This window comes from Megalobrama amblycephala, linkage group LG15 (genome assembly GCF_018812025.1).
Source record: "Megalobrama amblycephala isolate DHTTF-2021 linkage group LG15, ASM1881202v1, whole genome shotgun sequence".
NCBI lineage: Eukaryota > Metazoa > Chordata > Actinopteri > Cypriniformes > Xenocyprididae > Megalobrama > Megalobrama amblycephala.
Window position 1 is genome coordinate 13,533,024 of NC_063058.1, and position 27,702 is coordinate 13,560,725.

A 27,702-nucleotide genomic window follows, 5' to 3' on the forward strand; every position below is an offset into this window, starting at 1 on the left:
GATCATCTTGCTCTGTCTAGGCCTGTCAGCTCCACCTTGGCTCCTCCCACCTTCAGCTCTACCAGAAACCCTCAGCCTTTCGGCTCCACTGGGTTCCCACATCCCACAGGTTCCCCCTTGGTCAGTTGTCACTCCACACCACAGACTTGCAGATCTACTGCTACGCTCTGTTCTTCCACCCCTACTTCTGCAGAGGGCTCCTTTTTACCTTTGTGTTTACCTCGGTCCTCCATCACACCAGAGTCGCCTCAGTCCTTGGACAGTCTGGCTTTACCTCAGATGATCATCGCCCAGGCCTTGCCCAGGCCTACTGTGCCAGCGCTATTGCTCTTCTCCATCTGCTCCCTTGGATCCACCGGCTCCGCCTCCATCGGCCGTCCCCCAGTTGACGTCAGCCTCCACGCCACCTTGGCTCCTCCCTCCCTCGACTCCACCGTGGGCTTCTCTGGGCTCTGGGTCTGTGCATTCGGACGCCCTTCATCATTGCCACCGGGGTCTCGTTGTCCAGATTGCACCATCCCCTTATCTCTTGTCTTCACTGTGTCATCGCCTTAGCCACCTCCTAAGCTCCCTCTGTCCATCCCTTACTTCTGCTACTACAGAGCGAAGTCACGCCTACTGGGAGGGAGCGCTCTGTCATGGTTATCTGGACTCATTCATCTTTAGTTTCACTTTCATGGTCTTTCAGTTTGTTTTCATCAGTCAGATGTGTTTCTTTGTCTTAGTTTCCTGCCAGTCATCAGTTGTCATGGACACTCATCTAATCATCACACCTGTTCGTTATCACCTCATTATCACTATGTATTTAAGTTACTCTGTTTCCCTTCAGTTGATGGTCAACACTTGCGTGTTGTGTGGGTTTACCTGTTTCACACACACACTGTTTAACCTTCTGTCTGTTCCTGTGTTTATTGTATTTAAATCACTTTGTATTGGATCCTGTTTACCTTCGTCTTCATTTTGTAACAATGATATTGTAACTGCAATATGATTTGCATGATAAAGTCATCATAAATCATGATTACTGCTGCAATGTAGTAAGTTCCCAGCCTCAATGTGTCCTTAACTGAGGTAAAATCATTTCAGAGGCTTTCAACTTTCAGTGAAAACAGATGGATTTGATGTCTGAATTAAGACATTATGAGGCCGAAAAAGGAAAAACAATTTAATTACAAATAGATTGGCTGCTATGATGTTGTGTGGTCTTTTTGTAAACACCAGAGATTTGCTCTGAGACTAGATGGAGCTGTTCTCTTTGTCTACCCTCCAAAAAAACAGACATACACAGGGCCAGGCCAATGTTTGTACAGAACACCAAACTCAGGACACCCCAGGGGCAGAAAATGTTTGGTCACATGCCTTGTTCTGGCCTCAGATTAGCGTAGCTAACATTGTTTTTCCTTTTCTTGTTACTAAGCCCAAAAGTCAAGGATTCACTTACAATAACATTAAATAATAGGCCGCTGTTTTTGATCTCACTGGCTTTACCAAAAAAATGTCTCATTGTCTGACAATAACAGCGTGAAACATATTTACAGTATGGGAAGAGGGCCAGTGAAATTTTATAACTTAACCTGCACAAGAACTTTAAAAGATTACAATCATCCTTCTAAATGCATAAAATGCAATAACAGTACATTTTGATTATCTCCTGTGTAGTTTTTATATAATAGCATTAGATTGTGGTGTAGCTCACCATCTTGACTTTTTAACCCCTGGAAAGCTTCAAAATAAACATCCTCTCTGTTTACAATCCAGTGTAGACCTGCTGTTGGTGTTTTTACACATTGTGACATCAGTTCATCACATTAAAGCTAAAAAAGAGGATATTATTGGTTCTTTGGAAACTATTTCCCCTTAAAAAAATTTAATACAGACATTGCATTCCTACAAAACAAACATGTAAAAGCCATAAATATACAGATGTAGCATGTGCATAACTGTATTAAAATTTTTAATATTTTTCCAAAAAATTCAGCGGAGAAATAAAAAAGGAGACAACAGAGACAATTGTTGCATTCGCCAAAAGAAAATATTTAGATTTTATTTTTATTTTTTTATTTTTTTTCAAAGGAACGCCATTGGGGTCCAAAACAACATTGGAATTTTATTGTATAGGCAAACACAATTTAAACCTTCAAAATGTCTTATTATGTGTTCTTCAAAAGAGAAAGTCATACAGGCTTGAAACAGCATAAGGATTGAGTGAGTTGTCATTTTAGGGTAAACTAATACAATCTAAGCACAGTTTACGACATTGTCGGGATCTCTTGTGAAACCACTGAAGCGGAGATTTCTCAGGTTTTCTCAGAGTACCCGAAAACCATACTTGATTAAAAGTACAGATACCATACAGTGAAAATTACTCCATTACAAGTTTCAAGTACCAATACGACTCCAATACGACTTGAGTAAAAGTCTTACCCCCGGTTTCACAGACTTAAGCTAGTCCTAGACTAAATGCATTTTTGAGCTGTTTTAATTGAAAGCAACTTGCACTGACATATCTTAAAATATGTCAGAGCCATTGTTTTGTCTCAAGACACACCAGTAATGTTTTTTCTAGGGCACGTTTATAAAAGCTACTTAAATGCCATAAATGAAATAAGGCCTAATCCTGGCTTAGCCTAAGCCCTCTCTGTGAAACCAGGCCTTAGTGTATCTGATTTTAACAGTACTTAAGTATTTTACTCATACTAAATGTAAGCTTAATGTTGCACTAGTCCTCAACATCTAAGAGGTATGTCAGTGAAAAACAAGTAACTTGGCACGCTGGTTTCGGCTGCAGCCATGTCCTCGTCTATTGGATAAACACCTGCTATTCACAACTATCTGCTAATGCATTTGCGTAAAGTAGCCCTGCTGACAAGTTTGGGTGAGTAAGGGCAAAATGCACAAGATATAGTACCAATGCCCTGTAGATGGTGATATCGCTTCTTTTGTAGCAGAAATAAACTGCTCCAGACAAAGTTAGGTGCCATGAAAAATGTAACAAACAATCGCATTACTAATAATAAATTTATTAAAGTAAAGAGTACATATATTTATTCAAAAATGTAGTCAAGTAGAGTTTAGAAGTGTCAAATATCTTTGATATTCAGTAAAACTACAAAGTATCCAAAAGATACTTAAGTACAGTAACTAATTACTTTTACATTTACACAAACATGGGATTAAGAAAAAATCTCCATCTCCAATCTCCATTTAATCTTATTGATTGATAAGAGAAACAAATACATTTTTCTTTCCTATGGGTTTCTTATACATTTGTTGAAGGAGAATAAATCTCCTTTAAGATGTGTTTTTACATTTCTTCATTGTTGTTACTTTATTTCACCTTTCCGAGGTTATTATGGCTCACATAGTCCCAGCAAAGCATCTGTCTGAAGATGTCAAGCTAGAAAGATGAGACCTCAGTGTGTCGTCCAAGTCTGACATCTCACTTTGCGTGTGGAGAAGACAATAAATGAGATGGTTTTCAAAGAAAACGAGACAGTTCTACAAAAGAGAAGCCCATTCACTCCAACGACAACAGAATTGACGCTAACTCCCTGGCACCGTGCGTCTACACCAGGGACTGCGTGGCTTCTCACACAACAAAGTGCCAGCTGAACTAACATAACCTGGATTCAATTCTCCTGTAACCATTTCCCATCCAGTATCCACTGTGCGCAATTAGTACTGAGGCGTTTCACCCTGGCCAAGAATTGTGAATTTTTTTCCCTCTATTTTTTTAACCATACCAAACCCCCCAGCCGCCAAAAAAACAGTCCAATTATAAGGAACAATTCATCAAGTTGCAAGCACAAGTCTTGGAACGGCGACAGCTACAGAAAAACAAAAAATGTGCTTCTAACAGTAAGGGAAAATCTGTCTTTACAATCCCTAGGCTTCTCACTGCCAACTTTGTGCTGGCTGTTGGGTGAGCGGAAATGAAAGCGTGCTAGATTCTGCCCCCCGGAGAATAACTCTAACCCTGCAAAGCGCAAATCAAACATACAATCGACGTCACAGGAAACCATTTTGAAGCCTAAAACCTCCCAATGGAAGATCCATTTGAGTGCCGCGGGTATGTGCGAGCCGCTACGCCTCCCTCTTTCAAGGCTTCAGCCGCAAAATAACCCAAACCATACCACACCGCCAGTGGTCTGAGGACAGAACCCCTTTCTCTTTTCCCCGCTCCCTCCCTATCGCAGTCGTTTTTTCTCACCATCCCATCTCTCATTCTTGTACTTACTTCATCCAACACACGCAAATCTCCTCTTCTTCTCCCACTCTCTTTTGTCTGCATCTTATCAACAAACACACAATTGTTTTAAACAAAAAGGCAATTGTGGATCAAGTTTATGCAGACTAGAGATTGAGGAATGGCAGCTCTTGATTAGAAGCACCAATTTGAATCAGGAGGTCTTTTTTTCGAGACTCCCCTGCCCACAAACCAGGAGTTCTGGAGTCAGTAATGATCTGTATCTTATTGTGTTTAATTATCCAGGATCTGTGTGAGGCCTGGTGCCAAACCTTTGAGATTTTGCCTCGGAGGACCACATGACCCCCCACGCCTGCCCTTCCAGCCTGCTTGACATTTGAAAAATGGGTTGAAAGGTCAGACCCTAAGCAATCAAAGAAGTTTGTTTTGGCACTACCTCCCCCCATCCCACTGGCTGGGGGCAAGGCCTTGCCATTGCCTCACATGCCTCCCTGAGAAACAAATATGTCCTTAAAGATCACTGTGGGTTGAGGCCACACATTTGGATCAGTCCAGGGTAGGCACCAATCTTCACTGCTGAGCTAACGGAAGTGGACGCAAATGAAAACCAGGACACATCACAAGGTTTCCCTCTGAGCAAAAGGTTGGCTGGGATTTCCAAAAGTGTACAGTTCATACACCTTCCTTACAAAAACATGTGAAATTCTCTTGAGGGGTTTTGCATTCCAATCACCTATTGGTCCCGCTTGAATGAGATCAGAGGATGTGTGTGTGTGTGTGTGTGTGTTCGGGTGTTCTTTCAGTGATTAACAATGCAGTGCTGCTTAAACTATTCCCAGCAATCTGTTTGAGTAAGGCCAGGGGGGCGTCACATTTCCATTAAATCAAAAACCACAGCATTCTCAGACGTTTAAGAATCTCTAAAATAAATCTTTAAACATTTATTGTATTTCCCACCTGATATCACTTAATTAGACTCTAATATATCAAGTTATGTAATTCAATTAACCTTTCAGGTTCCCTAACTGGCTAAACTCTTATCGTTGTCCTGCTGTTTAGGTGGAATATTGAGACTTCTAGTTTTAAACCCAACAGAATCAAGCTTATATTTGGCATAAATTTGGATTAGGAGAACCTACAGTAGGACTTTTGTCAGTCACTGCAAGAAGAATGATTGATTATGTATTTCAAAGGAGCAGGTTGGGTGGCCACGTACTGTCAAGACTAAAACTCTAGTCTAAAACCCATTTCTGTCACATTCAGCAAATCAAAACAGCCCCCACCCCTATTCTTTGAGTTTCATTATGATTATTAGCTTGTTTAAAATGCAAATGCATTTCTTGAAAAGCTGCTTTAGACAAAGACCACCCAGTAGGTATAAGGCATTGTTGATTGCAGATAAGCAGGAATGGGGTGCCGAGCGAAATTATTTGCCCCTCTAAAGCACATCACTATGCAGGAGACTTACAAATACATCACTGGTAAAAAGACAATAAAATAGTGTCCCCATTTGACATGACATCCGTTTGTCCAGACATCGTTTTCTGTGTTGAAATGTGCAACAAATATACAGTTCTAAGATTTGACAGATTAGCTGATGTTTGGGATTTGCTAGCTCTGGTTGGAAGGCTTTTTTCCAAGAAATAAATCAATGCAGGATGTGTTTAATCAACTGGCCATGTACACACTCCTGTTTAATGCAGTTATCACTATTGCTTATTCACGAGTTCTTTTATTTACAGAAGGGACAGCCACACTGTACAACCAAATTTTTGTTAAATTTATATAGTACTTATAGAACCAAAGATTTTGTCATAATTTACTCTCATGTCATTCTAAACCTATAGATATTTTGAATAATATGCTGATCATTCTTTTTCGTGCAATTACAATGAATGGGGACTGATACATTCAAGCTTGTGTGTACTACAATTCAAGTCTTCTGAAGTCATACGATAGCTTTGTGTAAGGAACACCTCAAAAGTCGTTATTCACTAATAATTAACTTGAGAACCACTAAAAATAGACCATTGAGAGTTGATCCGAATGAGAGTTGATGTGAAAGAATCATTCAGACTGGTTTTGTGAACCTGATCAACAATTTCATTGAGAAGATCTGACATTGCTACACAAAGTTAGACATAATTGTCGTAGATGTGGCATAATGGGAAGTTGCTCAGATGTAGCAACTGGCTTCAGTAGAGTTTATGTGCTGTTGATCTGAATTTGAATCTAGTTTTGGCCATTTCCTGAAATCCCGATCATTTCCTGTCCTTTGTAAAAAACAGTATCAACTTTAGGTTTGACTAAATGGAGAACAGGTGCTGAAAGCATGTATACAGCTGTTTTTATGTCACAAATCTTAAGGACCTTTGGTTTACAGTTGAATTGAGTTTTGTTTCTTCTATTGATTCTCAAAAAACATTGCACCCATCTGGGCAAACTGTTAGGGTACGGCACCAAAAAACCCCTGCTAACTGCTACTGATATTCATCTGACAAGTCAGTTGTTTACATTAGATAGTCTTCCTAAGGGAGGGGGGAGTTCCTTTACTATTGTTATTTGTATACTACGGTATATTAATAAAATGGGATGGTGGATTGTCCCCCTGCACATCTGTGCACATGGGCACTTCAACAGAGCTTCCAGCTGGGATAAAAACACTGCTGTTTGTGCACTAGGCCACGGCAGAAAATGTGGGGTGACAGAGTGCATTGGCTGAGCTCAAATGAACCAACAGCAACCTGGGGGTGTCAGGAATGTCTATGGCTCCTGTCCAATACTCCCGCTCACTATGGGCCTGCTCTGGTTGTCTTAGAGAACATCTTTCAGAGACGCTAAAATGTGTAGTGTGTGCAGGGGTTTTTTTCAACAAGATTTGCTTCGCAGCTATTTTTAGGAAGAGTATTTATCGGCCCATCGTTTGCTGGAGATCACTCAAGGTGGCACCATGCCCTGGAACTAAAGGAGCATCAATATATTTGCTTGAGTTCTTGAAGCTTGCCAAATTCAAAAACTCTCCCATTAGCTTCATGATCAACACTAAAATGAGTGTTGTCAGCAAGAAATTCTGCTGGGTTTGAAGCTGTGGGGAGATGATGTTTATTTTAAAGACCCAGATGTGTCTCTCCAAGGTTTAAGTATCACTGAAAAACAGCCACATCCATGAGTCAAGAATGACAACATATTTTGTTATCAGGGGACGGAGCCCCTATTGCAGTATGAAACAGCAGACCACACAGGATGCTTGCAAAAGCTTACATTTTATTAAATGGACAATAAATGTGATATATTCATATTGTTGAAAAGGTTAGTTTATCTTTATTGATAGATCATATAAATTCTACTTCTCTGAGAGAAACAAGCTACAGAGTTTGTAATAGGTCATCCGAGTAGTGCGTATTTGGAGAAAGCTTAAAGATACTCCCTACCAGAAGACACTTTGCAGGTATGCACTCACATGAAGCCAAAAATCTGGCCCATTTGCGCAATTTTGAGGAGGAAGAAACGGTCTTACAAACAGTCAATCTCATGTTACAGCTAGTAATAGGAGTGCACAAAGTTTTGTATGTGTCATCTTCTATCTTAAGCCTATGATGTCATGTCAGTTCCAAACTTGGCGTAAAAAATAGGGTCATGCCCACTTTTCTTACAAGAGCCTGAATGAAAAGGAAAGGCAAAGAGAGTCTGTGTTAAATATTCAACCCTCTTCCATTAGCTTTTCATGGATGGACAGCGAACACGGCTCACACTGTCAATTTCATAAGACATTAAAGAACCAAGAAGGTTACAAAGGAGATTAGGAGGGAAAAGAGAGCATGTGTGCATAGGATGGATGGTCCATCTAGTTTTCAATAATGATGCATCCCCCATGATCCCTCAGTTTGGCATTCTTTTCCCTTACCCTCTAAATTCTATTGTCACATTTTGTTTTTATCACCAGTAGGGGAGCACCGTTTTAAAGACAAAGCATAAATCCTGGAAAGCAACCATATTTCTCCTATTACTGCTGGTCTGAGATCAAGGATCCGAGGCTTCCCAAATCCAGAACATTAATGCCAAAATCAGTGTGTTAGGAACATTATGTTAACAAATCAGGAAATTCATGCAAGCTGTGTGTGTAAAGTTCAGTTAAATGCATTGTGTTTCAAGGTTTTTATAAGGTTTGGGCAAGAGAAGGGGAGTTGATTGGGCTGTCAAGGGGAGGGATGCTGGGACGAAGGGGGCCAACCTTGGCAACCATTGCAAGACTTCCCGAATATAACGTGGACTCTCCTCATTCATTCAAGCAATGAGGATACTGGACAAAAATCCAGGGTTCTTTCTTTGTTGTCCAGTTGCTCCCTTACAAGGCTTTTTTTTTTTTTTTTTTTGCCTTAAATCAAAATGCTTTATTGCAATGCAGGGGGTACTTCAGTATAAGCACAAAACAGTGGGCAAATGTTATCAATATTGACATTCTCCCTGGCGAACACCAGGTTGGCTGGGTGAGGTAAGCCTCTCTGGTATGAAATCTGGCAAGCAGTTATCCAACACATCTGTGGGGAATAGCTAACTCTAGAGCCAACGGAGTTGAAGAAAACACAAAAACAAGTCATGTTGTACTGTTTTATTGGAAATGAAGTATGCAGGTTTTTAAAAAATCAGGAACATTAACAGTATGATTTTGCATGAACTGGAGTCACTTCATTAGATTGACAATTTTACCGCAACTAGTTCATGAACTGTCTTGAAGATCCGCAAGGGGAAAAGGGAAAAAAAAACATTTGGACAAACTTTAAATAAAAGGAACTGTGTGTGCTCAAGAACTCTGTAAGGAAGACCTTTGTTCAAGCAAGTTTCTGAGACCTGTGGGAGGAGAACAACCTGACTTTCATGACAAGGCAGATGCTCAGGAGTGATCGTATGCTTTGTAGACATTAGCATTCTCTGACAGAGCGCATGATTCTATTGGAGTAATGGGTTTCCAAGCCTTCTCTCAGGCAGTCTGTCTTTCCATCGAGTCAGATCAGATCACTGCAAACGGCCCTCTATGGACATTAGTCAGATCACTGTAAATTGCTCTTCCTGCACAAATACATAATCTACAATACACAACATTCTTCATTCAGCTGTTGCCTCTCTGAAGTCATTCTTCATTCAACACTTGTCTGTCTAGAGGCCAAACCATTCAGTAACTCCTCCTCTTCTGGGATCTGGTTTCTGCCTCTGACGCTCGTCCTCCATGAACTTCTCCTGCATCTCCTCAGCAGAGCCCTCCTCGTGCTTCTTATCCTTCTCAGGAAAGATATCTGGGAATTGGAAAGTTTGCTGCTGAGCCTGTAAGAAACACAGGAATTGTAAAAGATTTAAAGGAAGATTACGAAGACTGTCTGTTTGTCATAAACATAGGTTTGCAACAGGTTTTAATGTCACTGATTTTTTAATGGGCTACTTCAGCTTCATTGTCCAAACTGTGTTGGGGGAAGGGAATGAAATTAACATTAAAGGATTAGTTCACTTTCAAATAAACATTTCCTGATAATTTACTCGCCCTCATGTCATCCAATATGTCCATGTCCTTCTCTCGTTAGTCGAACAAGAAATTAAGGTTTTTGATGAAAACTTTCCAGGATTTTTCTCCATAGTGTGGACTTCAATGGCCTCCAAACGGTTGAAGGTCAAAATTACAGTTTCATTGCAGCTTCAAAGCAATCCCAGACAAGGAATAAAAGGTCTTCATTTTCTAAAAAACAAACAAAAAAAAAACAAAACAAATTCTACATATGCTTATATTGAACTAGCTCTCTTCTTCTTCTCTATTAGAATTCCGGCAGTGTAGACGCTGCTAAGTGTATTACTGCCCTCCTAATTGTTATATACTTGCACTAGCATATTGTATATGACAATTTAGTTCAAACTTTGACCTGAGGAGGGCAGTAATACACTTAGCAGTGTCTACACTGCTGGAATTCTAATAATAATAAGAAGAGAGCTAGTTCAAGATGAGCATTTATGATTAAAATGTATAAAATCTCTAGATAAGACCCTTATTCCTCGTCTGGGATTGCGTAGAACACTTTGAAGCTGCAATGAAACTGTAATTTTGACCTTCAACCATTTGGAGGCCATTTAAGTCCACTATATGGAGAAAAATCCTGAAATGTTTTCATCAAAAACCTTCATTTCTTTTTGACTGAAGAAAGAAAAACATGAACATCTTGGATGACATGGGGGCGAGTAAATTATCAGGAAATTTTAATTTGAAAGTGAACTAATCCTTTAAGTGGGTAGGGGGTGTGTGCTTGACTATTGCTTATGATGTACGAAGAAAAGAATTGAAAATGTTCATCAATTTCACTTCACTGGATAGCACACTGTGACCTTTTCCGGTGATCTGCTCTCCAACACTGCCCCTGAAACACTCCAGGGGCCTGGTCCTTATAGAACAAATGTCAATTTTATTGAGGAGACAGGAAGGGGGCATAGGCCTCGTATATGACAGCAGATAGACAATGTGCTGATACCTCTAGTCCGCCTTCATAGCAGAGATCATTAATGTTGCAACAGCAGGAGTAAACAGGGATTGCAGTAGGTAACAGCTAATGAAAAATAGTGCTTTTCTGAAACAAATGCTTCTATTGGGATGATCAAATATTTTGGCCTATTCTTCTAAGTGTGAAAAAAATCACCATAGAATAGTGAAAGAAAAAAAAAGAGAGAAAAAAACAAGTGAACCAACTAAAATCAACAGCTTGGCCTCCAAGACTCTGCAGTGGCGCTCCATCCCTACCAACTAGAAATGCAAAACCCCACACTATAAACACAGAGTCCAGCCAAGTGAAAGTACAAGAACCAAACCTATTAAAACAGGACCTTAGTAACGGAGTACTAAAATGGATGCCAAAAATGTCTGTTCCTTCACCTGTAGTAAACTCTCCTTGAAAAAAAAAACTAAATAAAGACACTGTGACTGAAGACTGGCAGGGGGACCCGTTCGCATGACAATCCAAGAGTGGAGTTCAAAAGCTTGGATGTTCTAGCCCTGACAGAAAGAAGGCGGATTAACAAAAACAACTCACCACATGACTGTCCACCATATTCGGATCAAAATAACATTAATGTACCTTAAACAAGTGCCTTATGGCCAGCACGCATGTTTGAACTCTTTTCTTAGGATATGGCGAGCTCTTTCAGAGCTCTTTTTTTGAATAACAAAGAGACAAAGACAACAGCATTAATATTATCATTTCAAATGTTAACGCAGCGCTCAATATTTATGTGTATTGTGTAATATTACGGAAATGTGGACAAGTAGTCTTTAGGAATAGAATGTAATATATTATCCCGAAAAGTGCTGGAAGCATCGATTGAAATGCCCCCAACCTCAATGTGTAAAAAAGAAAAGTTACAGAAAAAAGGAAGACTAAAGCATGGAACAAAAATGTTGTTGTTGGGTTCAACCCAAAATCTGTCTCTGTTATACTGTAATACTTTTCTCCTTCATACCAAGTGACCAGATCTAAGACAAATGCAACTCTGGCGTCGTGTATCTTTTTTTTTTTTTTTTTTTTTTTTTACTTCTCGTTAGCTGTTTTTCCACTGTCGGGCCAAACCGTTATCTTTGCTTTCCCGTTCCATTCCGTGCCGATCCGATTCAGCCCGTACCAATATGGTTTTGTTTTCCACTGTGGGGCTGATAACAGGCTCTTAAGTCGTTGCCTTAGTAACGCAAGATTTTACATACGATATGCGATGTAAATAGTGACCGCGTAATGTAGGATGATCAGTTATTTCTTTTAATTGTATGATTAATTTGTGTACATGTTGCTCAAATATCATGTTTAGCAAGCTACGGAGAAACTGGCAGCCAGATAACAGACAAGTGACCGTTTCTGATCGACGACGTCACTACTAGCATTCTAGCAGTAGCCTACGGTTTGGCACAATTGGCTAATTCAGGGCCGAGAATGGTTAGTAATCGTGCCGTGCCGTACCAGACTCAAGTGGAAATACAACTGGATCCGTTCCTTACCATTCTTAGAACCGTTCAGCCAGATTGTGGAGAAGCGGATTTTGAGAGCAGTGCAGTGGTGAAATGGCAATTCACATTAAAATCTTTAATTACAGATTTCGTTTCCAAAAAAAACCCAAACATATGGATGACCCCTTGAACTTGATAAAAAGATAATCCATTAACCATCCTGACTGAAAACACGATTTTTATTGTCGATTTTTCGTTTATTTTTGCTAATTTTAGTAAACTTTCACATTAGCGTGCACATCCTACGCTGTAATTAATACGGGGATTGGCTGGAAATAGCGACCTCTTCTGGTTTGATTTAGTATTATTGTAACAGTTCGTAGATACGGGAAGGAGGAGGCGGGAACCGGCGAACATTCAACAAAACTTAAATTCCAAAATAAACAAAGAACAAAACGAAAGTAATGCCGGCAGACCCTCGCGGATGTCTGCTGGCCACCCAAACATAATAAAACATAAAATAATATCCAGGCCTGGTCCTCTCTCGTTCTTCACTGTCGTCGCTCCTCCTTTTATGCCTCCATAGCTCCTCCGTGAGAGACTCGAGGCCGGCGCGCCTCGCAGGTGATGCTCATTATCACTTGCGTCCAGGGCCGCATTAAGACTACAAGGGGCCCCTGGGCTTTACCTCTTGAGGGGGCCCTTCATCCACCAGAACTATTACCTACATTCACTCAATCTTCTTAATCACAAAGTGCAAATTATCAGCCTTTTATTTTGCATAAATGCCATTACCAAAACATCCGAACCTATAGGTCTGTTATAAAATATAAATATCACTGCATGAACTAAATATTGGCACATATATTGGCATATAGTCTATATGTACAGGCTACTCATCTTGAAGGCTGCATCCTCCGGAGGTCGCATTTGAAGGCTGTATACGTCATTGAGGCCGGCTCATTTAAGAAAAACAACTGTTGGATTGCAAAGCAAGAAAGAAAAAACAGCATTTTGCACCTCACGAGGAATAACCATCAATTTTATTATGGTTACTTTTCTTAAATAAGACATCCTTAATGATGTATGCAGCCTTCAAATGTGAGCTCCGGAGGACGCAGCCTCTGAAATGAGACGCAGATTCGAACAGTAACAATGTTGTCAGTTTTATCGTATCAGAGTCCTTGTCTTTTGGAAGTGCATGCAAAGTGGATTTGCTTTTACACCGTAAAGATGTCATGTCAACATGTCAACAACACAAACCAAACTCTTCCAGTCTCAGCTTTTTGAAGTCTCAGTCTTCCAGTCTCAGTGTTTGAAGGCGGGTCAAAATAGATGTTGTTCGTGAGCAACCAGCTGCCATTACGCAAATTTTTACATTGTTATGTAGATTTGTAACAGGAAGTGAGACTGGAATTGCTGAAGACTCATTTCGGCAGTTCAGAATCAATTCATTCTTTAAGGCAAAAATCACTTTTTTATCCTGCACTTTGATCTTTAAAACAATTGACAAAAACACACGCAAGTTCAACCCAAATGTTTAATGTCATGATTGTAATTACCATCTATTTGCATCTATTTGTTTATATCCAGCTGGTCGCTTTTATCGATTCGTTATGCGAGCCCGATCACACGAAAATGCGTGTGCAATCTCGTGGAATGGGTACGCCAAAATGAGTTTTTGCATATGGTACGCAGTTTTTCACGTGCATATGATACGCACTTTATGGCGTATTATACGCAAGAACCCCCCACCCCCATCCTACCCAAGAGCGTGTCATATACGCGCCATAAAGTGCGTATCATATGTACGGCAAAACTCATTTTGGCGTATACATTCTACGAGATTACACACACATACTATTGATACGCATTCTCATGGGTTATGCAGCAAAGTTGCATAATTAAAACTAGTGTCATGAGAAAGCAAACTGTATGGTTGTGCAGCAGACATATATAAACAAATCAGAAATACATTCGATTTCAGTTTTCTTCTATCATCACTGTAATACAATACAAATCTTATTTAAATAATAATCAGTGTTCTAAAATGGAAGCAAATAAAGGGTAATATGGAAGCAAATACATACAATATGTGTCTAATGTCAATGATATGGCCTTTGTATAGATATTTAAAGTCCTTTTTAAGAATGACTGGATTTATATGAAATGGTAACAATTTATAATAAGATTCCATCTGTAAGGTTAATAAAAGTATTGTTCATTGTTAATTTCAACATTTTAAGTACAGTACCTCATTGAACGTTTTCAGAAACTGTATTTTTGTATGATTTGTATTTTTATTGGACTACTGACGACTGCAGGGTTCAGTGAGTGAAGTGTCGCACATCGGTCGAGAAGCGTAGTGCCGCACCACGTCTTTAACATTCGAACACATTGTTTTCTTTGGGGCAGTTCACACAGAACGCGCTTTTCCATTGCAATGCGCTACTTTTTCTTTGTTTTTCTATGTAAGCATGCGCTAGAAGCACGTGCAGAAACGTTGCGATCGAGTCTTGCAGCATCTCACGCATGACATGGCGTTATAAAGCCATGAATCAGTTCAGCTAAGCTTGAAATCAGTTTTTAAAAAAAATTAAAAAGTGTCCCTAGACCTTGCGGTTTCCCCCATTCCACCGCCCGCATCTCGCGTTTTTCGAAGCAAAAACGTGTTCTGCGTGAACGAGCCCTATGAGTGTACGCACACAAGCAGCGCCACTCGGTCTGTCCGCGTTGTCCAGATACTGTTACTGCGAGTTGCTTGCTGCTAGACGCGGTGCGTTTTGATGCACTTCACGTGCAGGACCGCACATGTATTCAAAGCAAAGCGATGTTAAAGGGACAGTCATCACATTATAAGCCCAGGTAAGCCTGTGCATTAATGCGGCCCAGCTTGCGTCACCGGCCTCGCACCGTTCTCTCACGGCTCTCGCCCGCCCTGCTCGTCACTAACGTTTATCATAATCTGAATGCATAACTTGCTTTTCAAATGTTTTAAAATTGATCCTCCAAGTGGTCCAGGGCTGCCAGTTGCCCATCCCTGAATTAGAGTTTCATTTTAATCTTTTACACCATGGTTTGAAGACATAAAGGTGTATAGGGGCTTTCACACCGGAGGAACCTTTTCATAGTTCCTAGAACTATTGGCAAAAGTACCTGTATTTTGCCGTGTTCGCACTGCAGGAACTAGGAACGATTTTAGTTCTAGGACCTCCTTTTGGAGGAACTACATTAGCACCTCCTTCAGAGTAGGGTCTAAACCAGCTCTATAGGAACTACCAGTGACGTAAGTGTATGTAGATTGGCCAAATGCACGCAAAACACCGGCACCCACCATTTTTAAAAATGCTGTGTACACACAGTTTATAACATATATATTTATTTTACAAACTAAATCTACCCACATGGAAAACAATGATAGATGGACCTCTCGAGTTAAGGAGAAAATCCAACGCAACTTTGAGGGGATCAAGCAAAACATATTCAGGGTTTCTAGAGGTTTCATCAAATCTAATTTAAAGTTTTTTAATGCAAATTTTTTTTTAAATATAATGGCATTATATATATTATATAATATGTTTTCACCCCCCCATCTATTAATGCATCGTGTTTCCTTCTGAGCATCAGTAAATATTTGAACCTTTTTTAATAGTTGTGTTTGAGTCCTTCAATTGGATCTCAAAATCATTCAGTCACTGCTGTAAAGGGTTCAAATATGCAAAAGATGCTGGAAAACTGAAGAATCTGCAAGACCTGGAGGATTTTTCTGAAGAACAGAGCTCAGTTTAACAGCTCAGGACAAACAAGAGACTCATGAACAACCATCACACAACAACAAAAAAGATCATAGATCATCCAGGTAACCACACACAGTATTGAGAATCAAGAGTTCACATACTTATGAATGGGGTTATTTTAAAAAATGTAACTATGTTTTTTTTGTCTTGTGGATTATATGTAAACATCTTTTATGTAAAATATCTTACTCAGGAGAATACTAAATAAAAAAAATAACATGCATCTTGTATTATCTCCTTTATTTTGTTAAAATTATTCACATTTTCTGCAAGTGGTTCACATACTTTTTCTTCCAACTGACACATACATACATACATATATATATATATATATATATATATATATATATATATATATATATATATATATATATATATATATCGCTAAATGTCAATAGATGAAGTCATACGGCAATTAGAATATTCATTATTACATTAAGTTGCATTCGCATTCTGCAAAGTGTCAGCCCTTTACATTTGTTTGCTTCTCTGCTGCTACCTTTGTGCTCACATAATGTATTTTAATACAGCCAAATTCACAATAAAACTATTTCATCTACTTATTTTTCTATTTTGTTGTCAGACAATATGAAATGGTGACTGAAATGCGGCCCATTAAGACTACATACAGGGCTTGACATTAAGCCTTGTCATGTGCTTTTTTTTTTTTTTGGGTGTAAATATAAATTTATTCTGAAGCAATATCCTTTCAGAATATTCCAGCTTTGACATATATAAATCTGCATATTTGTGATATTTACACTGAGGGCATTTTTTTCCCTTTACAACGGGCAATTTCCCCCCACCCAATCCTGTATGATCCATGTAAAATATATGATTATTTTTAATTATTAAATTTGCTCAAATTCAATTAGAATGAGACACTAAGGGCTGTTACCAATCAAATTAAATCATTAAAAAAAAAAAATATTTTTAAATATTTTTTGAAAATTCAAATAAGAAATGTTGGGGGGGGGAAGTGATACTTTTAAAAATTAACCTAAACCACCAGTACGTGGCGGCAAGTAACTGTCTTAATAAGTGAGTCATTCATTCAAATGATTCATTCCAATAGCGGATTCATTCAAGAATGAGGCAGTTGTTTATGAATGAGTCATTGCCTGAGTCTCAATGTGCATTCTATCCATCCTAAATAGTATGTGACATTAGTAATATTCAATACCATTTAGGGCAGATAATATGCACATTGGGATGCTTGACTCAACCGATTCGTTCAAAACGCTGAATCATTCAGTAGGCTAATGAAAACAAGGCTGCGCGAGCAACCTTGTAACCGTCAGTCCATTATACAGCCTATTATTATCCACTATCGATCGCCACTTACACTAAATGTAACTTGATTCCCAAGTTTTTTTAAATTTATTTATTTATTTATTTATTTTTATTTTTTTATTGACGATTTAATCAGGCTCATTCTCTTTCACTTGCCCCTTCAAAAAATCCACTTATCCCGGACTAACTGACAAGCGTTAGTGTCGAGCCCTGACATGTTATTATCCTGATTTGTAAAATTACCATACACATAAGATAAAGACATTTGCTGTGATTTCAGTTATTAAAGGTTCCGTTCTTCGTGATCCCATGTTTCAAACTTTAGTTAGTGTGTAATGTTGTTGTTAGAGTATAAATAAAATCTGTAAAATTTTAAAGCTCAAAGTTCAATGCCAAGCGAGATATTTTATTTAACAGAAGTCGCCTACATCGAACGGCCAGTTTGGACTACATCCCTCTACTTCCTTCTTTAATGACGTCACTAAAACAGTTTTTTGACTAACCTCCGCCCACAGGAATACACAAGAGTTGCGTTTGTAGAGTGTGTTTGTCGCCATGCTGTCGAAACGCTGTTATTTTCATCCCGCAGTCCAATCACCGGGTCTGATTCCGGCTCAAATTGATAGGGTAAAATTAAAGACATGTTTACAATAACACTGAGCGCGTGCATCTCCACGTTATGGTAAGAGGCGTGACTTTTCCGGGCACGGTGCGCTCAGAGCTGTCGAATCACAACACAGGAACCGCTGGCACAATCAGAACTCGTTACGTATTTCTGAAGGAGGGACTTCATAGAACAAGGAAGTCATCAGCCCGTTTTTATGACAGTGGAAACAGCGGTATACAGATAAGTAAATTATGTGAAAAATACTGTGTTTTTTTACACGCGAAACATGAACACATGTTATATTGCACACTATAAACACAATCAAAGCTTCAAAAAACCACGAAAAACGGGACCTTTAATACTTACGAAGGCTATATTCAAAATAAACTGGTAGTACTTTTTTTCTTCAAAACTACACAATTTAATGCCTGTCGGAATAAAATTTAGTGCTTTTTAATGCCATTTAAGGCCTTAATTTTCGCAAAATCCATTTAATGACTTTTAATGCTTTTTAATGCCCCGCGGATGATACCCTGATATTAGACAGGCTGTTAAACAAATAGTAAACTAATGAAACTGAGAATGTGAGCACTGTGTGCTCAAGCTCTGGTGTTCTCAACGCTGTCAAAATAAAGGTCCGCCGTTCCGTCAAAATAAAAGTCACAACAAGCGCAGCTTACATTACTTCATAGCTCCTACGGCCGGTGGGAATGCAACTAGGAAAACGGCGCTAGGGGAACCACCCTAAGTTCTTAGAACTACCTGGTGCGAAAGCCCCTTATTAATATTAGACCTATATTAAAGTGTGGAACTTCAGTCTAATCTAGCAACTAAAATATTTAAATTTGGGAGTGGGCTTGGGCCTGCAAGCATAAGCAACTACCTAATAATGCCCTAGCAATTACTGAGAACACCACATCCAAGCAATCATCCTGTCCCAGAATAACTTACGAACCACTCAGAACACCTATTAGAAATTATTAAGGTGGAAGGGGAGTGTTCAGGAAACCTCTTTGAAAGCAGTCCCTATTTTTGCAACTCCGTTTGGTGATGACAGTGTCATAGAAATCATACACTTCAACTTTCATCTGATATATATATAACCATTAATGGCCCACCTTTAAAGATTCTTAGAGTAAGTAACCACCCTAACACTAGTACTCTTGGTGAACTCTAGTGACTCACATCCCACAATCACTTCCACGATCAGTCAAACAGGAACAGCTGGCATGACTTGGGCCAGTCTGAAAGGATTAGCAGTAGATGGGGTTTCCGTGCATGAAGCACCACCCTCTCCTCTTTAGTCACTGCCTTATCTCCACTGTTTGCTCTTTGACAATGATGGCTGAGCTATTAGACAGAAGCAGAAGCTCCAATTTACAAGCAGGCTTTCCAAAATGTGTACTCTTCATATTCCCATAGATGAGAGGAGAAGAAAATGAACAAGTTACTTCTAGAAAAAAAAAAACTGCAAACAAGAATAAAACAGAATGAACTGGTTAGGGAATATCAACTAAGAGTTTGTAATACTCAAATGTACTATAGAGTTCATTAACAAAATCCTTCTGCCAGACTAGTATCAAGACCTGATATCTATATCCTGATAAATTTTCTTCTCACATTTATATATATTTCTCTTCAGCCAATCACAGATGCAAGAATGAAACTATGACAAGTGTGATTTATTTTTGCACCAATTCCAGACAAAATGTATAAATCCATTTTATCTATGTGACTGCATTTTTAGGATGTTTAATGATGAGAGCATATTTGCATTATTTTGGAAGTCTATTAACAAGTTCATTACCATACAGGGGAGCAGGAAATACATGGAGATGCTTGTAAACAGCTCTCTCTGCCAGTCTCACTGGGTGGGCCACACTGCAACTTCCTCTGAGTCTACAGTCTTAGCTGACAACCAATACTCATGAACCACAGATATTTGGCTGCTCTAAGATACCTCATATCTCTTGGTCTTGACAAACACTATACAAAAAAAAAGTGTGAATCAAGCCAAAAGAGACAATGATGGTGGGACAGTGGGGACATGCTCCTGATAAAAAGATGATTTGTAGCTTTAATGGGTCTTGCGATTCACAGTGGTAAGTTGAGGGCAGTTATATGGCTAGACAGAAATTCCAAGGCTAGTCTGAGTAGCGAAGACCCAGGTTGGGACAAACAAATGGAAAACTCCCAGACTTGACCACAAGGGAGGAGTCGGATGTTCTCAATGAGTGCTTGACCTCTACTCATTCCCAATAAACCCGCAAATTTGGTGCAACCTTTAAACCACAGTGACCAACAAAATGCTATGTGGATGGGTTTGTTTATGTAAAAGTATGATTGTGTTTAAGTGGAATGCAGCCTATGTACAATCCAAGAAACACGTAGACAACATAGACAACGGGACTATTTGGGTCTATTCTAGCATTTTATATTTGATCTGAATTTGCGTTGTATGTTATGTCAGAGAAACACCAAAATCATATCGTTGATTTCCATGGAACACATGAATTTAAAAAATGTATGTAAGTTGCTTGGGATAAAACCATCTGCCAAATTCGTAAATGTAACATAAGAGCACAAAAAAAATAAAACTTGACAGTCATGACAAAACAAAGAAGCAATTATTTGTCTTGGAAACTGAAGACAATGACTACTACAGGTATGGAATGGGATAAATAACACAAAGAGCACTGGTCAGTCTTTGTGTCCAAAGTTGTTGCTCCCTCTATGAAAAACAGCACGGATCAATGGCGCTAATGTAAAGTGTTTCAGAGAGAATGAAGGATCTGGCCCATCTGAGGCCCAGCTGGGCCTTTGCCAGTCTGTCTGTCTGCCCTGCTTCACTCTGACGCCTTGACTGCCTCCCAGCAGAGGACCATCGTTTGTGCATAAACACTTCCTTTGGGCATGGGTACAGTGGCCCAGCTGTCAAAACCTGACTGGCCACAGCAGTAGAGAACATGATTCATGCAATGCGTTCTCCATGCCAAGACACGGCTACCCTGCCAAACATGTGTGGGGGTCCAGAGCCTTTGTTCCCAAAACCACTCTAATGAATCTTCAACGCCAAGGAAAAGTGTGCGGAGGGAAAAAATTAAACAAAACATATTATATTTCCTCAATGAGGACAGCTATAAGCCAGACGCTTTTGTGCCCTTACTGTAAAACAGAAGCAGGTTTCCACTGCAACAGGGGAACTGTTTCTCGTACACATTGGCGTAGACAATCGGCTGGCACATACTCTGGCTTGTTAAATCATAAAGTGGCCAGTCTAAAGGAAGGAGCAGCAAAGTCTCCATTCAGAGCGGTATCAGCCCTTATGTCATTTTAAGCCACTGAGTCACTCATTCCATGTTCGCAGTGATGACAGTTGCGACCATTTGACTTGTTGAGACTTGCCCAAGTCCAGGCTACTTTTTTGGTTCCTCGGGATATTGGACCCTGTCAACAGCAGTCAAAGATAAACCCTAATTTCGCATATCGAGTCTTGAACCTCTCCCTCAATCTCCGGTGTACAAAATACACAAAAGAAAATAGAGTGGGAAAGGGAAAGCCAGAGACAGAGATAGAAGTAGCAGGAAAATTGAGGAGGTGGTACCATAACAGGAAAAGCATTGCTAGTATCTGAGTAATTTATTTTGATAATTTTACTGAAATAAAGCTGGGTGGTGCCCTGACATTAACAAACTGATGAAAACAGTAATGGGGAGGAAAAAGGTCAGGTGGTTTTATGATGGTAAGTGTTTTAATTAATACTAAATGAGAGTGACTTGAAGGAAATGCAAAAAAAAATACACAGCACACAACTTCAATATCATCTCCTTTGCTTGCATCTGCTGGCACTCACAGAGGCTGTCTCGTAGTTGACATACACTGGGGAGCTGAGTGTGTGTGTGTGTGTGCTTCAAACAGGATGCCAGAGACCCCGCTGGCCTTTCCATTATTCATGCTGTGCTTCTTTCATCTGAACACAGCCTTACGAAAGTCCTTGTGGTGGATGAAATACTGTACATTTGTGATTAAAAATGGTAGTAAAATAGAAAATTCTTCCTAAAAATGCCCTACCGGCAAGTCAAATGGTACATTTTTTTTCCACAATCGAAATAAAAGCCATCAAACATTTTATCTTTTCTACTTTACGATGATAAATTTACCTGGTACCTTTTTATCAACAATGACAAACATATAAATCACACCTTTTTTGTTGTACACTATTAAACTTACCTCATTTGCTATAATAACAAACTTTCCTTGTATCTTTTCTATTCTACAGTACAATGATAAACTTACCTCATACCTTTTCTAAATCGCAAACTTACCTTGTACCTTTTCTGTTCTACGATTCTAAACTTCACTCCTGCAAAATCAATATTTCAAAACATGTTTGAAGGCACGCAACATGTGAATTACTTATAGACATGTCAGTTTTCTTCTTTCATTGCTTTGGCTTACAGTATTCTGAACTGCAAGAAACACATGACGGCAACATTGTAGGGTCCTACAATCAACACCACTGAAGCCAAACGTTGCCATCTAGTGTTGATAAGATCACAATGTGAACTTTCACAAGCCATCAACTCAAAACAGCAAAAATTGCAAGGGTGTTAATTTGTGCAGGGTATTTAGTGAGGGAGATGTGTGTAACAGGAAGGAACCCATTTGAATAGGAAAATAATAGTATGCTTCAGCAGGGTTGAGTTTCAGTCAGTTTTGTTCAGTGGTAATTGAGCAGAGTGTGCTCACAAGTTCAGGTGGAACATTGCGATCCGATCTGAAAGGTAGCCTGGCTACCAGCTGATCCAGACCGAAACATGGCGCGAAAAAAATAACGACTCAGCAACAAGATCTCAAACAACAATAAACATCCATTAGCACCAACAACAGTTGCCTTGTCTTGCCAAACACTGATGCTTGCAACAAGACCCTTGTGGAAAAAGCAGGGGGGATGAATATAAACTGTTGCTGTCAACAAACGGGGAAACTTCAGTGCTCCCGCAAAAACTTGGCTTTGTGGGGCAGTCAGAGCTTCAATGAGGTATGTAGTAAAGCAAAATGTCAAAAGTCTGAAAACTTATACCACAGTGAAGTCTTCGTTGCAGGGGGCATGTGATTCTGATATGGTGCGTCTATACAATACCGTGCCAGCCAGCCAGGGAGACTACAGACGCGACATCAATAAACAGAACCTTTATACTGGGACCAAACAGGTCACGGGCTTGCAAAAAGAAGGACAGGATATCATTGCATCTAACTAGAGCGTTACTTGCAAAGCGGTCGTACGTAAAGCTTTGATATTGTCTCAAGACTGTATGTTGCTTAAGATTTCCCTGACCCCTGTCTGGACCTCCCTGTTCTGGCACGGCTCCATGGTGCCCTCACTCACCTCGCTCCATGTGTTGACTCCATCCGCAACCCCCTCATCCTCCTTGATGAACTCTCTCTCCTTCACACTCCTCCCCACTGTGGGGAGGTCTGATGAGAGAGTGGCCGTCAAGGAAGCGTACTAACACAACTTTTTCTACGAGCCTGGAGTTTGTAAAATCTGGGGGGTTCAGAGAAAGGGGAGTTGTTCTTCGCCGTATTGCCTCTGGAATATTAGCTGATGTAGTGTGTTGGGGGATGGGCCGGCTGGGGGAACCATTGAGGGTATCCAACCACAGAACACTCCCCCACATGTGGTGTCAATTAGGAACAATCTTGTTTTTACCCACCACTGAATAGAAAGGAGGGCTTTTCTTGGGCAGTGTTTTTTCTCTTTGCAGACCTGCTGGAGGAAAAGAAAAAGGCCGGAAATTTGGTTTCATATCAGTGTTTTTTGCCACAGTCTCGAGATTTTCGAGCTTGCATGTTATTCACACATAAATAAGCATGACTTTCTGAAAGATTGGAAAACAAGGAAGTGATTCTTTCCTGAAATGTTGAAGGAAATATGGCAATGTATCTGAAAGAAGACAAATGTTAGGAACAGGATGCAGCAATTCTCCAGATCCAAGTCCCTGACTGGGTTTATGAGAAGGTTAAATTGATGGCGCAAAGCCACACAGGAAGTCATTCAACTCTTGTCAAGAGGAAGTTCACCTTTAAATATTCATTTGTGTTTCGGTTATGTATCCCATTACAAGCTGCTCGGTTTTGACAAGTTTAATTATTTATCCCTGCCTTGATTGATGGCTAAAAAACAATAGTACAACAAGTGCAAACAAATCTAATTTGCAAACTAAAAACCATAAATAAACAAAAGAAGCTTTCACGAATGAATCAAAGAAGATCGGATTCAAGTATTTTCATGCCGGCATACTTCAAACACAGTTGGTATCAACAGCCCAGGGCTCAGCCCAAATGCAGGTGTGAACCCAGCGGTGCGGTTCGCCACTGGATCGCGACCAACGTTAACGTTCTGATGCCCCAAGAAACAACTCTCTCATCCGCCCATAACAATAACCATAGCTCTCTGGGAACTTAACTCTCTACTATAATTCCTGCATAAAACCTCTTAAAATCTAGCCAAATAAAATCTAACCAAAGATGATCTCTTGCCTCCTCGGTCGAAGCCAGAACCCAAACTAACATCTTTCTCGGGAGGGCAAATGTGTGGGAGAGACAGAAGCTAAACAAGCAGCGCTAGGTCTCGGGGAGTCGACCACAATAATGTGAGGGTTTTGCATCAAAGAGTACCTGTGCCTCAGGGTTTTTTGAGGGAACATAAGCTGTGACAAGCCCTCAAAACAAAGAAGATGCAAATGCCCAAGCATCCCATTTCTCAAGGGCGGCTTGTTTTGTTTAATAACGTCAACTCAAAATGTATCTGATCCAGGCACCTCTAATCAAAAAAAAAGTCTTGAAAGGTTATTTTACAGTTGACGCACTTCACTTTGAATTGTCTTGTGCTAATGATGGGGGCACTTTCTGAAAATCAAGATGGCCAGAAGAGACCACAAGAACAGACAGGAACTTTCACAATGCATTTCAGACCTTTCAAGTTTTCAACAGGATAACACTCACCAGCTGAACGTACGCCACTTTGTAATCTGGCCTCTTCACCCGCTGGTTTAAGTGGTTTCTTTTCTTGTTTGAACCTTGGTAGGAGAAAAAATGGAAGTGATTAATATTTAGTTAAAAGATTATTACATCAATAATTAACAATCGCATAATTGCACCAAATCTCAATACCGTAATACAAATTGAATTTAGCATTTCATATTTGGAAATAAATCTTTTGGTGGCGCAAGAGGAGGCACAAATTACATACATAAATACAGTTAATACTTGTTTTTACTTGTCCAAAATGTATTTTTGTTTAACGTTTTTAACAAAACATACTGCTACAAAGAAAATACTACAAATGTGTTTTATAATATATTATTGTTTAACAAGAAGATTTTTATGTTTTGGACAACAGCTCAGATATCAATTATATGACTTTTAGGGTTACAGGGGTTGTGTTTATCAGTTAAGAAGTCTGTGTATTTAGTCCTGTTAACTGTGAAATGCATGTTAACCTTTTCCCAGCTGGCCATGATGTAATTGCACAAAGTCTGCAGGGTAATATACACAAAAACCCAGAGAAAGATGTCAAGAAGTTCATTCGAACAAAGTCACTTCCAAGAATGAAAGACAGTTCACAGGGGACATGAGGATTAAATAACTAAAAACTCATGACAGGATATAATCGGTGGACACTGGAAAATGTGTTTCACTGGAGATATTAAATTAGACTACCAGTACCACATGACATTTTTTTAATCAATACGTAAGTTCGAAAGGTGCTTCAGAGACTTTGAAGGAATAGTTTTCATACTACAAGTTCATACAGACCAAATCTGTTAACACCAAAATGCAATTTTAACAGTGGTTCATATAACTTGAGTGCTACATTTCAGGTCTCCTGAACCCAGACAATGGCTTTGTATGAGAAATAGGCCAAAATATAAGTGAATATTCACTGACTCACAGACAGTCAATTCTGGATCTTAAAGGGATAGTTCACCCAAAAATGAAAATTATCCCATGATTTACTCACCCTCAAGCCATCTTCAATCAGACTATATATGACTATCTTCTTTCAGACAAACACAATCAGAGATATATTTAAAAATATCCTTAGTCCTCCAAGGAAAATAAAACCAAAAATAATGCATCCATCCATTAAAAAAAAAAAGTAATCCATACGACTCCAGGGCTTCCTAAAGGCCTTCTGAAGCAAAGCGATGCGTTTTTGTAAGAAAAATATCCAGGGACGACCATTCACAGAACATGCAAGTTGACTTGCGCCAAATGAGTAATATCTGACGCAATGTATGACGCAGGATGTTGGAGTATTGTAAGCTTAGACGCCTCTCGCGGTTCAAACAAATAGGGCTGTGCAATTTCGAAATTTTCGAGGATTTCGAAAGCTCCTCTTTCGAAATCCTCAGACATTTCTCTTTAAAAATTATCATTTTAGACTTATAATCTGTGGCCGGTGATTTGTTTTGCTCTATCCTCTGCGTTCATCATTACGTTGTGCGTCAGGTCAAAGGATACTCTTCCGCCACAAATCGACTTGCGCATTCTGCGTACGGTCGTCCGCCGGAAGCTCGTTATTTGAATTTATGAAGTTTTAAATATGGATATTTTTCTTACAAAAACGCATTGCTTTGCTTCAGAAGACATATATTGAGCCCCTGGAGATGTATGGATTACATTTTTTTTTTTAATGGATGGATGCATTATTTTTGGCTTCAAAACATGGCCCCCCATTCACAACCATTACAAACCTAGGACGAATAAGGATATTTTTTAAATATATCTCTGATTGTGTTCATCTGAAAGAAGATAGTCATATACACCTAGGATGGCTTGAGGGTGAGTAAATCATGGGATAATTCTCATTTTTTGAGTGAACTATCCCTTTAATAGCTGTAGTCACTATGTGTGTGTTGTTCCACAGAAGAAAGTTCTGCAATGTCTTCCTTTACTAGTACAAGGAAATCCTAAACACACAAACACTCCCTCCATTTAGGGTCAACAGTACGGTCAACCCGCAAAACAGGTGAGAAGCGCTTTTGTTCATGTATGCGAACCCTGTTTCCATTCCAGTACTCCCACCCAACATTATATAGTATAAATAAATATTCAATCAAGCTCTCTTTTGAGGTTGTGTGTTGGCTGGCTACTATTATGTTACAAATCCCAGGCCTGAGGGGTAGTTATAGAAACCCCTTTCCAAAATACTCGGTAGGAAAAAGAATAGATGCCTTGAGCCCGGGGGTTCCACCCGCGCCCCCTTTTCTCCACATCCTTTAAACCATCAGTGGAGTGGAACACATGACGCAGAGTGGGACACCTTCTCTGACGTGGTCTATTTCACCTAATGGGTGTTCAGCATTTTTTTTTTTTTTTTTTTTGCTTTTACATTGTGGCTGTAAAAATGGCCACTTTGCTTATTGGCCTTCTCCAGCGTTGGCGTGGAAACCGCACGGAAAAATCCCAGTGGCGTAAACCCAACTGGCAGCTCGTAAAAGTGGTTCCCTCTGCGTTAACCAGATGGTAAAGCCTTTAATAACCCCTGCATTATTTACTTATCCTTTGCCATTATTGTTCGATATATTAACATAACCTTTATGCTTTGAAGGAATAGTTCAACTTTTAAAAGCATATTATCTCATGTTGTTCCAAACCCATGACTTACTTTCTTATGTGGAACAAAAAATTTAAGATTTTGAAAAACTGTTTGCAAACCTTTTCCTTACAATGACAACTCATAGTGACCACAGATGTTAAACTCCAAAAACAAAACTCAAAAAAAATATATAATAAAATAAAAATAAAAAATAAAAAAAAATCCATG

General features: G+C 39.5%; 1 protein-coding gene across 1 annotated transcript in view; it reads right to left on the reverse strand.

Annotated features, from left to right (window-relative positions):
* Window positions 1–8,801: 8,801 nt before the first annotated feature.
* mrpl23 (mitochondrial ribosomal protein L23) overlaps window positions 8,802–27,702 on the reverse strand; it is a 32,349-nt gene continuing 13,448 nt past the window's right edge. Inside the window, exons 4-5 of the mRNA XM_048158460.1 lie at window positions 24,876–24,949; window positions 8,802–9,526 (exon numbers count right to left, since the gene is read on the reverse strand). Coding sequence (XP_048014417.1) covers window positions 9,362–9,526; window positions 24,876–24,949 — 239 coding nt within the window. The 3' untranslated portion in view covers window positions 8,802–9,361. The remainder of the gene's footprint in view (window positions 9,527–24,875; window positions 24,950–27,702) is intronic.